The sequence below is a fragment of the Myotis yumanensis genome, unplaced genomic scaffold, assembly GCF_028538775.1.
Source record: "Myotis yumanensis isolate MYYU_CA2020_CCGP unplaced genomic scaffold, mMyoYum1.0.hap1 SCAF_5, whole genome shotgun sequence".
Classification (NCBI taxonomy): Eukaryota; Metazoa; Chordata; class Mammalia; order Chiroptera; family Vespertilionidae; genus Myotis; species Myotis yumanensis.
In genome coordinates, this window is record NW_027223756.1 from 91,281,012 (window position 1) to 91,295,172 (window position 14,161).

Genomic DNA, 14,161 nt, shown 5'->3' on the forward strand with positions numbered 1-14,161 from the left:
TGCAGCCTTGTACTTTAACTGGAGATTTGAGAAGGATCAAAATTGGATGATGCATTTAGTTTGCCTTAAGCCAGGTTTTAACCCTTGTTTTTTTTCTAAAATTTTTTAAAATATTTTTTTATTGATTTCAGAGAGGAAGGGAGAGGGAGAGAGAGAAACATCAATGATGAGAGAGAATCATCAATAGGCTGCCTCCTACACGCCCCACAATGGGGATCAAGCCTGCAACCTGGGCATGTGCCCTGTCCGGGAATCGAACTGTGACCTCCTGGTTCATAAGTCAATGCCCAACCACTGAGCAACACCGGCCAGGCTAACCCTTGTTTTTAATAAACTTTTCATGTTTATCCACATAACAGAAGCATATAATGCTGACTGATTCATGAGTCATTCAATAAAGCCTATTAAGACCATTAAAATTTACTCAGTTGAATTTTGGCTTTTCAGCCACGTGTATGTTCTACATACATGCATACATAGTGGGTTCCCACTGTCGCCACAGTGACAGAAAAACTCCGGAGTCAGAGCCCCTTATCCTCTTTGCCCTGGGCCTATGGCCTCAGCAACGTACCCATTTGTGTGTGACCTTTATAGGGAAGCAGTCCCCATGTACCTGTGGCAGAGGGCAGTAGCCACTGTGGCCCAGCCCAGAACCAGGGGCCCACCCACCCCACCCACCTCTCTCTCCCTCCAGATCCCTTCTTTTCCCCTTTTTTAAAAAGCCACCCCTCTGTTATTGCTCTGCTGTCAAACCTGATGTGCACATGTGTTTAGGAATAATGGCTGTGGGACTCAGCCACCGGCCTCAGGAGATAGTTTCGAGGCAGAAGCTCAGGGTCCCAAGGGGGCCCATGCAGGCACTGCAGTGAAGGGTTGGGCACAGGCCTCCCAGGCCCTCTTGCACCTGGGGATACTGAGGCACACACAGAGAGGGCGGCCATGGGGTTCCAGGAATCTCTTCAGGTGGCTAGGAGCCTGCCAGGTGCTGATGGAAGTAGAGGCCAAAGAGGCTGGAAAGCAGCTGGCAGGCTGCAGTCCACCAGATGAGGAAGGCCAGGGTACCACGGAGGAAGAGGGGTGTGAGCAGACCACCCAGGGCCCCAGTGATCCGGGCCGCCGCCTGCTGGGCCTCATCCTCCTTGGGGCCCACTGGGACATCTTGGGCTGCTGCCAGTACTGGGGCTAGTGGGAGGGCCTGGCCCAGGCCCCAAGAGTAGCCACCTGTGAGAAGAGAGCAGAGAGAGGGACGGCTGTAGGAAGGAGGGGTGAAATAGGGGGACATAGGGACTGGAGGGTGAGGAGCGGAGGAAGTGGGGCTGAGGCCAGGATGCCTCAGGGACCCCCAGGCCACCCTCACCCCACAAGGCAGTTTCCTCTCACCCAGCGTCTTGAGCAGAAGCGTGCAATTGAGGGTGAGGATGAGTGGCGTCAGGTACTGCAGGCTCACCACCGTCAGGTAACAGTAGACCCGTACCACCTGGTGAGCAGGTAGCAGTGACAGGTGACCTTCTGAGCTCCAGCTGGCCCCATGCTTGGAAGGCATGGAAGGCCTGCCTGCAGCCCAGGTTCCCTCCCAGACCAGCATCCGTACCCGCCGCTGGATCTCGCAGGCCTCAATGCGGCCAGCCTCCCGCCTCAGCTGCTCCACGCGGGCCTTGGCCAGGCATAGGTAGGCTTGCAGGTGGGGCCGGGTCACTGCCAGCCGCAGCAGGCACAGTGCCACCAGCACCCAGAGGCGCAGTGAGTCAAAGGCTGAGTCCGACAGTCTGCACAGAAGAGGGTGAGGAGGCTAGTGAGGCCCCCTTCTGCCCCAGGATCTTCCCCCAGGACTCACAGCTCTCTCATGGCTCCTCCCTGAGCCTCAGACTGGAGTACACAGAGGGGTCCCCCAGCTCCCCCTCCTGACCCCACCCCATACACACAGGAAGAAGGGTGTGTCCCCAAAGGGCGCCTGGTGCAGGAAGTTCCGTGCAATAGGCTTGGTCCAGAGCCACAGGATGAACAGGGGGGACAGGAAGCTGGTGTGCAGGAGAAACCTGGAGGCAAGGATGCAGCAGGGTGAGGCCTAGGCACCTACCATCCCCATCCATCCCCTCGGCTCCCTAACCTCTCACCCACCCGTTCCCCACTTCACTGCAGCACGGGCCGGTCTTCTGACATGGTCAGTGCATCTCGGTGGGTCTGGGCCAGCCGCAGGCCTGGGAAGGTGAGGAAGGCACCCAGCATGGAGCCTAGGATCGAAAGCCCCACACGGATGGCCAGCTTGACTAGAGGAACCCTGGAAAGAAGAGACAGGTCAGGGAACCTCACAGCCTGACAGCCGCCCCTGCCCCCCCTCCCTTCCCAGGACTCACATCCAGTCCCAGCCCTGCATCTTCAGAAGTGGCTCCAGGTTCTGGATCATACTGGCCAGGCCTGGGGAAGACAGAGAAAGGCGGAGTAGAGCACACCCCTGGGAACTCAGAGCCTGCGCTGCCCCTGCTCCTCAGGTAGGAACACACCAGTGGCATCCAGGCCCCATGCCAGGCAGGAGGATCACTTAATGCTCTTTTCAAAGAACAGGAGAATGGCCCTGCCAGATGGCTCAGTTGGTTGGAGCATCGTCCGGTACACCAGAAGGTTGTGAGTTCAAGTCCCAGTCAGGGCACATATCTAGGTTGTGGGTTTGATCCCCAATTGGGGTGCATATAGGAGGCAACCAGTTGATGTTTCTTTCTCACATCAGTGTTCCTCTCTCTAAAAAATAGGAACAGGAGACTGTATCAGGCAGACCCTGAATTGTGCTGGGGGACATGAGAAAAACAAGGGAGCACTGAGTGGGTGCTTACAGGATTACACCAGGAATTGAGGGACGTGATGGGCTCCCACGGGAGAGAACTGGAGTCCTGGAAAGAACCCTCAGTAGTTCAGACCCCCAGACTTTCCACAGAGTGAAAGTAAGTAAATATCGATTCACAACCAAAATCACCAAACACACAAGGAAACAATCACCATAAAGGAGATTTGACAGGAAAAAAACAAAAGACAGTTTAGAGACTTCAGAAACTGGTATTATCAGCTTTGTATGAGATGATTGAGGAAAATAAAAGCTGGAATGACAGAACAGGTGACCCAAGATTACCTCAGCTGATCAGGTAAATTTACAGAAAAATCAACCTTTTCCAAAGGAAAAATATAATTACTGAAATGACAGGATATTAAACATTAAATTAGAAACAGCCAAGGAGGAATTCATGAATTGGATCTGAAGAAATGACTCAGATTCCCACTCAGAAAGACAAGAAGGTGGGGAATATGAAGGGAGATGGGACAGAATATGAAGGGAGAGGACAGAATAGGAAGTCCAGCATAAGTCAAGTCAGGGCCCCAAAAGGAGAGACAGAGAGAGACAGAGAGAGAGAATGAAGGAGAACAGGAGATACTGCAAAAGAATGGTTGAGAAGTTTGCAGAACGGATGCCACACGATAAAGACATCAAACCAGATAAACACAAAGAAATCCATACCTAGACATACTGGTGAAATGGCAGAAAACCAAAAACAGAGAGGCTGCAAAGCAGCCTAGGAGTTAAAACAGATCGCCTATAAAGGAAGGACAATCAGGCTGGCAGCCACTATCAAAAGTAACAGCAGAAAAGGAACAACATAAAGTATAAAAGTAAGATGGCAGAAACAAGGCCAAATATGTCCAATCACAATAAAAGACAGATTAAACTTCAAAGTTAAACAACATAGATTGATACACTTGGTTGAAAATACCCAGCCATGTTTTTTAGAGACATACTCAACATGAGGTCACTGGAAGGTTGAGAGAAAAGAGATGTTAAAAAGACATAACAAATACTACAAAAGAACACTATATAAAGACTATATTAAAATCAGACAAACTAGACTGAGGCAGAAGTGTTACTAGAATCAGAAAGGGTCAATACATCAGATAAAATGGCTGATTCAGCCCGGGGCCAGGTGAACAGGAGGCAACCTATCAATGTTTCTCTCTCTCCCTCTTCTTTCATCTCTCTCTAAAAATCAATAAACATATCCCTGGATAAGGATTAAAAAAAGACTGCTTCACCAGGAAAATGTAGCAATTCTAAACTTGTAAAACACCTTCTCAATCTACCAATATATTTAAAAAACATTGATAAAACAACCTAGAGACATATTGAGACCTCTATCCCAGAGGGGGATTGACCCGTTAGTGACTAACAAAAAGTTAGGAAAGATGGAGACTTGAATTTATTGGATATACAGAAGCAGTGAATATATGTTGTTCAAGAACACATGGAACAATCTCAAAAACTGATCACTATCTAGGCCATAAGCAAGTCTTAACAAATATTAAAGAATTTATTTCAAGTAAACCATCTTCTGTAACCAAGCACTTAAGCTAGAAATAAGAATCTTCTTGAAGTTCCGTGTGTGAAGTATTTTAAAAAGGTTAAAAAAGAAATCAAAATGGAAACTTTAAAATACCCAGAATTGCATGATGATGAAAATACAAGGCAAAACTTAGGAGGAGACAAAAGTGGGACTTAGGAAATAATTATAACCTTAAATGCTATAAACAGAAATAGAAAAGAGGCTGTATTTTACCATAACAATAGAAAAAAGGCATACAAACTAAAAGAAAAATGGGCAAAAATACGAACAGGTTTTTGACAGAAGAAACGTGAATCATGAATAAACAGGAAAAGAGGTTACCCCCGCCCAGGTAACCAGAAAAACGCACATGAAGACCCAGAAGGCATCATTCTACACCGCCAGACTGACACCAGAGATCTTCATTCATTTAAACCACCCAGTCCCCCTGGGAAGTTGGTGTAGTCACCACCCAAACCTACAAGCAGGAAAGCCAAGGCCTCTGTAACCTCACCCACACCCACCTGCCATGCGGTTGGCACTCACCGGCAGCCTGAGCCCAGCGTCCGTGCTCTGGACCCCAGGCGGCATGGCTGGTGGATGTGCTGGGAGAACTGCTCTGAAAATGCTGAGGCACCATCTCATAAAGGTGAACATGTCCCCATGGTTCCCAAGTCTGTGCCCAAAAGAAATGCCTGCCCATGTGTATGAAGAAACATGTACAAGAATGCTCCCTGTAGCAACTGTGAAAAGCTAAACTCTGGAAACCACCTGAATGTCCATCACAGGAGAATGGGATAATAGAGACGAGTGGAGTCTCACCACATCACACATGGTAACAAGAGGTGAATTAAAGGAGCCCAGACCAACACGGCCTAATTTGGAAACAATATTAGAGACAGAAAAGCACAGCTGGAAGACTACATGTTGTAAAACTGTATAATAAATTCTTTAGGGACAGAGACATATGTGATGAAACTGTTTTGTTGTTGTTTTTCAATGTTTTTATTGATTTTAGAGAAAGGAAGGGAGAGGGAGAAAGAGATGTGAGAGTGAAACATCGATTGGCTGCCTCCTACACGTCCCCTACTGGGGATCAAGCTCACAACCCAGGAATGTGTCCTAATTGGGAATTGGTGCAGGGGACGAAGCTTAACCAAGTGAGCTACACCGGCCGCCCAGGGAGAAAAAGAAATAACCACAAAGTTTTGAGGCCTTGGTCGGGAAACTCAATTAGAGCGCCACACCTCTAGCCAAGGCTGCGGGTTTGATCCCCAGTCAGGACGCATACAAGAATCAACCAATGAATGCATAAGTGGAACAACAAACCGATGTTTCTCTCTGTCTTTCTCTCTCTTACCCTTTCTCTTCCTTTCTCTCTAAAAATCAATTAAAAAAACAAACACAAAACTTGCCCTGGCCAGTGTGGCTCTGTGGTTACAGCATCTGCCCACACACCGAGAAGCAGCCACAAACGAATGAAATGGAGGAAAGCAAACTACTGGATATAGAGTTCAAAACTACAGTTATAAGGTTTTTCAAGAATCTTCTAGAAACCTCTGAGAAATTTAGTGAGACCCTCAAAGATATGAAAAAGGACCAATTAGAAAGTAAGCATACACTGACTGAAATAAAGAATAATATACAGAGATCCAACAGCAGACTAGAAGATCCCAAGAATCAAGTCAAAGATTTGAAATACGAAGAAGCAAAAAACACCCAACCAGAAAATACGAAGATAGTGCAAGGAGCCTCTGGGACAACTTCAAGCGTATCAACATCCGAATTATAGGGGTGCCAGAAGAAAAGAGAGAGCAAGATATTGAAAACCAATTTGAAGAAATAATGACAGAACACGTCCCCTACCTGGTGAAAGAAAAAGACTTACAAGTCCAGGAAGCACAGAGAACCCCAAACAGGAATCCAAAGAGGACCACACCAAGACACATCATAATTAAAATGCCAAGGGCAAAAGACAAAGAGAGAATATTAAAAGCAGCAAGAGAAAAACAGTTAGTTACCTACAAGGGAGTACCCATACGACTGTCAGCTGATTTCTCAACAGAAACCATGCCGGCCAGAAGGGAGTGGCAAGAAATATTCAAAGTGATGAATAGTAAGAACCTACCAAGATTACGCTACCCAGCAAAGCTATCATTTAGAATTGAAGGTCAGATAAAGAGCTTCACAGATAAGAACAAGCTAAAGGAGTTCATCACCGCCAAACCAGTATTATATGAAATGCTGAAGGGTATTCTGTAAGAAGAGGAAGAAGAAAATGGTAAAGATAAAAATTATGAACAACAAAGTGATAACAAATACATATCTATCAACAAGTGAATCTAAAAATCAAGTGAATAAAAAAATCTGACAAACAGAATAAACTGATGAATAGAATAGAATCAGGGGCATAGAAAGGGAGTGGACTGACAATTCCCGGGGGAAAGGGGGTGTGGGAAGAGACTGGACAAAAATCGTACACCTATGGACAAGGACAGTGGAGGAGGGTAAGGGCAGGGGGTGGGGTGGGAACCGGGTGGAGGGGAGCTATGGGGGGAAAAAGAGGAAAAACTGTAATAATCTGAACAATAAAGATTTATTTAAAAAAAAAAAGAATGCCATTAAAAGTAATGCCATAGGTAAATATAAAAGACAGTGTAAATAAATAAATAACTAAATAATAAATGTCCATAACTAGGGGCCTAGTTAAATAACAGGACATCCATAAAATGAAATACCATGTAGCTGTCACAAGAAACAGTACCATATGTAGCATCAAGGGACAACCTCCAATATTTATTATATTTAAGGGGAAAAAAAACAAGGTATAAGAGATATCTACGCTCCTGCTTTATGTGAATAAGGAAAAGTGGCGCCCAGGTTTCCTCTGGGGATCAGAACCAGTGTGGAAGTGTAATTTTCACTCTTGTATTTATTTTATAAATTTTGTAGCATTACCCATTTCCTTCCACAAATTAAACAAAAGTAGGTAAATATTAAATTACTGTGGCTGCTGGGCAGAGGACAGTCTAGCGGGCAACAGAAATGCCTGTGTGAAGAGCTACAGCCACAGGCGTCTGCCAGACAGTGAGGTAAGATGTCCTCTTATCCCCAAAGCCCAAGGGGGCACCAAGGGTGGCAGAAATCCATAGACACTGTCTGGCCCCAGGAGTCCCCTCCTACTACAATGTGCTGGTGGATCAAGCCGCTTAAACCCCACACTCGGCAGCTCACGGGAGGGAGTGACCGGTGTCTACCCCATGCCCTGATGCACGTACCTGGTTCCAGGCCTAGCTCCAGGGTCTCCTCTGGCACCACCTGCACCAGCATGGCCAGAAGCAGGAAGAGGAAGGCAAAGGTAAGGCAGACAGAGCGCTCGCCCCCCTCCTCGGCGCTGAAGTACAGCCGAGTCACTGTCAGGAACATCTTCCTGGCGGCAGAGCTAAGGAGGCTTCCACCTGTGATGCCCCTCTAGCCAGTGACACCCCACCACCTCCAGCCAGTGACACCCCACCACCTCCAGCCAGTGACACCCCAAATCCAGGGCACAAACACCAGGTTTGGGTTTGGGGTCCGGGGGAACAGGGGACTGACTGAGGAGAAGAGTGAGCTGATAAACAAGCCCAGGACACAAGGTGAGAAGGCTGCGCACGCCTGTGTCAGCAGCGTGGGGTCTTGCGCATGACAGGTGCGCCTGGGCTGGGCCTCCAGCGTGGCTCGTCACACTGTGTGTAGCCAGTCAGAAATGGCCACCATGTCAGTCTCTTCAGGAGGTCCCGCCTCCCTTACCCATCTCGCCTCCCGGCTACATCACAGCACGTTCCCCTGCGGAGCTGGCAGACACAAGGGCCGAGTCTCCAATCTGCCTGGCAGAGACCCAGGGCTTTCAGAAGAGTGTGGGCCTCCAGATGGTCTCCTTCTCCCCAAGCCCACGGCACAAGGACATTCTCTCCTACGTGGGTCCCTAAAGCCACAGGTTCACTCTGTTCCCTGTGCAGCTTAACAAAACAATTGCAGAGGGGCCATCTCCCTCCCGGCCCCTGCCTCTGGGCAGCCTGGTGACTTACTTTGACTGAAAGGGTGGACAGGGATGGGGTGCGCAGGCTTGGGCGAGGCCTCAGGAGGCCTGCAGCGCCCCATCTTTCTTGCTGCCTTTCTGCGCCTGCAGCATGGGAGCTTGGCCCAGCCTGCTAGAAGGGGGGAGCAGAGATGAGGCCCCCCCAGCCGGGCCTGGCCCAGGAGAGCAAATAGGTACTGCTTTCCCCCACCGAGTTGGGGTGAGGTTTGTGTCACAGCCGTCCATAACCAACTACCAATACAGGGGAGACAGGAAGCCTCAGTCAGGCTCCCACATGCCTCCCGCCTGCCCCACCCAGAGCTGGAAGGATACATGGAGAAGGCAACGGTAAGCAGACACCAGAACACAGCGATGTTGGTCTCCCTCGCCGGGCCCAGAACATAGTAGTAGGCCTCTGTGAAGAGGTACACGCCTCCCGAGTACACGGCAAAGTCCACGAACCACTGGTATTCCAGGAAGAAGCGCAGGACTGCGGGACACCCTATTCAGCCGGCTGCCTCCCAGGCCTTCCCCCAACCCTGCCCACCCAGGGTCTCCCCTTACCCACCCACCCTGCCAGGGTGTGGACAAAGTGAGGGTGCTGGGGGCCCACTGGACTGTTACCGAGGGCATCCACGGCTGTGAGGGGGCAGGTCTCCAGCTGGAAAGGGGCATCTCGGGGGACACACAAAGTCTTCTCTTCACTATAGCCATTGGCCCACCTGGTGGGGAGGAGACAGTCAGCAGCAGCCTCCATTTCTCCCTTCCCTGCCCAGCCCACCTCCCCCTGCCGCAGCCTGAGGGCCTCAGATGCCACCCTCAGAGCGCCACCCTCGAGCACAGGAGCTGGCGGGAGGTGCCTTCTCCCCGGTTGGCACACCAGGTTGCAGGCACCACCCACCGACAGGGCTGGCCCACAGCAAACTGCCAAGCATTCAATGCCGACTGAAGGCAGCCCAGGTATGACATTAAAAATCATTCATCCTGGGGGTCCAGATTCCCCTCTGGGGTGCCTCGTTCTCCTCTGTGCCCAGAGCGGTGCCCGGGAGCCGGCAGGGCAGGCCCCGTGCCCCTGCAGCCTCCCCTGAAGTTGGAGGCTCACTCACCGCTCCCTCCTGCCCCTGGGCCTCTGCTTCCCTGCCAGGGCCCGCAGCTCCTCCTCCGACGGGTGCTTGTACCGGAAGAGACTGAGGGCAAAGACAGGCAGGTGGTCAGGAAAGCTCGGGCCTGGGGGTAGGGCTCTGATGTCAAGGCAGTGAACCCCAAAACTCGGGACTAGAGTCAGAGGGAGGGCTGGGCCCCAGAACCCTGGTGACAGGAGGAGCAGCGCCCATGGGAGGCCAAGGGAAGGCGGGGCAGTGCAGCAGGGGTGCGGACACCCCTGGATCTGCGGGCTAACTCTCCTAGCGAAGGTGTGCGCACTGTCCTAAGGAGAGAGTGCAGTTTCCACAAATCTCAGCAAGGGGCCCAGACCCAAACAGGGACCAAAAACATTTCAGGAAACCTCTACAGTGAGCGAGGAGTGGAAGGGAGGTGACGGGGAAGCAGCTAATCTTCCAAGTGTGGACATGGTCCTGCGTGTGTGTGTGTGGTGTGTGTACATCTGTCAGAACTGATCCAACTGTGCCCTTCCAAAACATGCAGTTTACTGTACATCAACCACATCTCAATAAAGTTGTCGAGGCGGGCTGGGGCTCACCTGCCATTGCAGAGCAGCCAGCGAGCAAAGGAGCAGTGCGGCGCCAGCCGGTGCATGAGGGTGGCCGTGAGCAGGGTCACCACCAGCTGCACCCCGAGGATCGCCTGGGGGAAGGGACAGGACAGGCAGTGCCAGCCAGAGAGTAACACGATTACTCCCGGAACCAGCTATTTATAGCGATGCAGGGCCAGGTGGGGGAGGGGCCTCCCTGGCTCCAGATGTACCTTGGGGGAGGTGGACTGGGGTGAGCTCAGACCCAACCCTGGGAGGCCCTACTGACCAGGAACCGCACACCCGGCTGGGGGGAGAGCGGGATGGAGAACAGATGCTGGGAAGAGACAGGTCAGGCAGGTGCGCTGCCAGGCGGTGCCATGGGTTTCAGGTATTCCTCTCCCAGCCTGGTGTTCCTCCCCCGGAAATGAAGTGCTTCCTATTTTGTTTCTTGTTCTCTCGGGACTGCCTTCTGGACCTACAATGACCCTGGTACGTCCAGTGAGAAGTGGCCCCTCTCCAGCCACAGTCCCTGCCTTGGCACCACTGCCTCGGACCAACTTCCAGCTTCGGTGTCCGCGGGCGGCCCTGTCCTCACTTACCCTGATGGCTCAGTCACCTCTCTCCCCTCCCCCTCCCTTTTCAGCAACCTCCTCAGCTGGCCACTGCCCGCTTCAGGATAACGACTTAGCCATGAGTGGGATAACCTTTTTCTCCATTAGGAATTTTCTCAGCAAATTCTACATAACAGCCGTTTACACAATAATTCATCACACATTTTCACACACTTGTTTGTAAACATTTTAGGAGAAATGTTTTTGGTACTCAGTCTGAAGCTGAAGCTGCCTGAATATAGTAATTTTGTAACTGTGTAAAATGTGCTCAGGGGAGTTGCCTACTAATACTATGACATTATAATGAGCAACTAAAATGAAATAAAGATTAATATTAATAATTAAAATTATCTTACCAGACAAAAAATAAGCTAACTTTATTTTTAATATTTAAAAAAATATGTTTCGATTGATTTTAGAGAGAGGAAGGGAGAGGGGAGAGAGAGAGAGAGAAACATCCATCGGCTGCCTCCTACACATCCCCTACCTGGGATGAAGCCCACAACCTGGGCATGTGCCCTGAGCAGGAATTGAACTGGTGACCTCTTGATGCATGGGACAATGCTCAACCAACTGACCCACACTGGCCAGGGCAAAAAAATAAGCTAACTTCAAAAAGAAAAGCTCCAGTGGGATAGAAATCAGGCTTAGCACTGTAATTCGGAACGACTGCTGAGAAACCCATCATTACAATAACCAACTCATAGAATATGTTCTCTATGCCTGTCACTTGTAAACTGAGCCCATAAGTATTTTTTCAGCAATGAGCGTGGAGTGCCATCTTTCTGATCTCTTAATCTCACTCATCTCCTAGTCTCATTGTTCCCCCTCCTCCTACCAAATACAAATTGGCCAGTAGGCACTAATGACCACGGCATTGTCACGGTCTGTGGGCACCCCCAAGCCCAGAGGGCCAGGCTTTCCCACCCATCCTTCCTCCCAGCACCCCCTCTCCTCTCCTCTGGGGATCCCCAGTGCCTCCCACCAATGCTCTCCAAACTCCTGGGCGCCTTTGCCTGCTTTTCTCCTCCCTCTGCCGGCCTCTCTCCTATGTCCCCATCCTCTGCCAGGGGTTTAACCACTGACCTGGCCCAGCATGACCCCAACAAAGCAGTACCCCCAGCCTGGACCTCTAGGCCAAGCTCGCAGACCTGTGCTTCTCCAGGCTGTTTTGGGAGCCCAGCACCCACCCCTCACTCCGAGGACACAGCACTGAGCTCCTCCAGGGGATCCCAGACCTTCCCAGTCTCACAGTCAACATGCAGCTCTGCTCCTGTCAGGCCCAGCTCAGGACCACCACACCCCACTGCCTGGCTCTCTCCCCAGTCCTCCCTGTGTTCAGCCACTGGGGTCTCAGAGGCCCTCCAGACCCAGGGCCCTCCATCACCGACTCCATCACCCCTCTACACACACACACCCTCCCAGTGAGGGGACCCATGGTTCAAACTGTGGTCCCAGCACCTACGACAGGAAGGAAGAACCAGAGGGAGGATAAGAAGGGGAGAAGGGCCCTATCGGGTTTGGCTCAGTGGATAGAGCGTCGGCCTGTGGACTGAAGGGTCCCAGGTTCGATTCCGGTCAAGGGCATGTACCTGGGTTGTGGGCACATCCCCAGTAGGGGGTGTGCAGGAGGCAGCTGATCGATGTTTCTCTCCCATGGATGTTTCTAACTCTCTATCCCTCTCCCCTCCTCTCTGTAAAAAATCAATAAAATATATTTTTTTAAAAAAAGAGAGAAGGAAGGACTGCGTCCTCCATCTAAGGGCCCTCCACCTAAGGCGGAGAGGTCTGTCCAGGGATGTTTCTCATGCCCCGCCCCCAGCAGCATCCGTCTCAGGGGTCACCGCTCTGCAGATCTCCGGAGATTTTCTAGAGCAGTGGTTCCCAACATGGGCACACACCCCACAGGAGGGCAAATTTGATTTTTAAGGGGGGCAATCGAGAATGAGTTATTAACAGTGAATTTTTTGCATTTCTATGGTTCTAGGGGTCTCATAGACAGTATATAAATATATATTGTGACATATTTATACATTTCAGTTCTCTAGTATATGTTTTGAAACTATCTGCTATTTTTTCATATCACTTCATATTATGATTATTTTTTAAACAATTTCTTAGTGATTTCTTCCTCAGGACTTCAACTGTCCTTTCGTGTGTTTTTTTTTCTTTCCCTCTTTCATGGATGCCATGTTCTTTGGAAGCTTGTTTAGACCAAGTTAATGGCCTGTTAGGCTTCCTCCACGTGAATAGTTCACTTTTGAATAATAAGAATCACATGTCACAGGGGGGCATCAGGACTTGGGGATGCTCAGGTGGGGGATGGCCAAAAAGAGGTTGGGAGCCACTGTCCAGAGCCTCCCATCCACCCACTCCCTCCGCTGCTCGGAGCCTTTCCCGGATCTTTCCTCCATCCCGGTTCTGAGCGCCCTTCCTTCCCCTCGTGGCCCACGGCATCCCGCACCGCCTAGAGCGCAGCCCCTCCACCAGCTCTCACTTCAGGGTCATCTCCGCGCCCCGCCCTCCTCGGGACAGTCCTCCTCCCGGCTCCCGCCCGGGTCAGGGCGCCTAATGGGCCCCTCCAGACTGCCCCTCCTTCTGCCCGAACCGAACCCACAGGGGGCGCGGGGCGGACTAAAGTTGAGAACAAACTCAAATTTTGGACCCGGAGCCGCGAGAGCCTGTGGGTCCCACTGTGTGGTCTCCAACGTGGGACCCCGCCCGCGGGAGGCCACCTAGATCCCCTCGGCGCGGCCCCTCCGTTCAGGTCTCCCCGGCGCTTCTGCGCATGCCTGTGCCCGCGAGCACCCACCGGCGCGGCCCCCACGCTCCTCGGGAGCCCAACCCGGAGTAGGCCCCAGCGGGACCCCAGGCCTTCCTCGCGGGGCCCTGAACATGCTCGGCCCCCCAGTCCCCTCGGCGGGATCCCAGACCCCTAGAGGGCACCACCCCCAGAAGACTCGGGGCTTCCCGTCCCCATGGGTCCCGCAGCGAGATGCTGACCCCCGAGAGGACACAAGGCGCTCTGCGCGACCCGGAGTCTCTACAGCCCCAACCCCGACGAAAGGACCTCCGTCCCTTCCGTGTCTCCCGGGACTCCCACGGCGGGACCCTGCGCCCCTGAGGGACCCCACACGCCTCAGGACTCCCGCTTACCATGTCGCGGGCGGGAGCGCGCTAAGCGAACCCCCAGCCCCAGCTCAGGCACTTATGAGAACTCGACCAATCAAAGTCAGACTGTGGTCTGACAAGCAGCCCATGCGACCAATCATCGGGCTTGCACGCGAAGCACAAACCCGGAGACCCGGGGTCGCTGGCGTTGCATGCCGGAAGTTGTAGTCCGAAGACGTCCGATGAGCTCGCCACAGTTGAATCAGGACTGTATCAGGGACACACCTATGCGACCTCATGCTCTTAGACTCAGTCTCCTCACCTGCAC

General features: G+C 51.7%; 1 protein-coding gene across 1 annotated transcript; it reads right to left on the reverse strand.

Moving 5' to 3' along the window:
- Nucleotides 1–404: 404 nt before the first annotated feature.
- On the reverse strand, nucleotides 405–13,954 carry TMEM161A (transmembrane protein 161A). The gene is made up of 12 exons (XM_070416500.1): nucleotides 13,879–13,954; nucleotides 10,118–10,221; nucleotides 9,525–9,605; nucleotides 9,043–9,140; nucleotides 8,752–8,908; nucleotides 7,640–7,791; nucleotides 2,355–2,415; nucleotides 2,135–2,278; nucleotides 1,923–2,036; nucleotides 1,592–1,766; nucleotides 1,381–1,477; nucleotides 405–1,221 (listed from the first exon to the last, which is right to left on the reverse strand). The coding sequence occupies exons 1-12, from the start codon at nucleotides 13,879–13,881 to the stop codon at nucleotides 968–970; spliced, it is 1,440 nt and encodes a 479-aa protein (XP_070272601.1). The 5' UTR covers nucleotides 13,882–13,954; the 3' UTR covers nucleotides 405–967.
- Nucleotides 13,955–14,161: the final 207 nt, after the last annotated feature.

Bases quoted from the DNA above. Each gene is read 5' to 3' on its own strand.
- TMEM161A (XM_070416500.1), bottom strand. The intron at 9,606-10,117 runs GTGAGCCCCAGC...CTTTGCCCTCAG, and splicing joins TGGCTGCTCTGCAATGGCAG to TCTCTTCCGGTACAAGCACC. The intron at 1,478-1,591 runs GTACGGATGCTG...CCTGCTCACCAG, and splicing joins CCTGCGAGATCCAGCGGCGG to GTGGTACGGGTCTACTGTTA.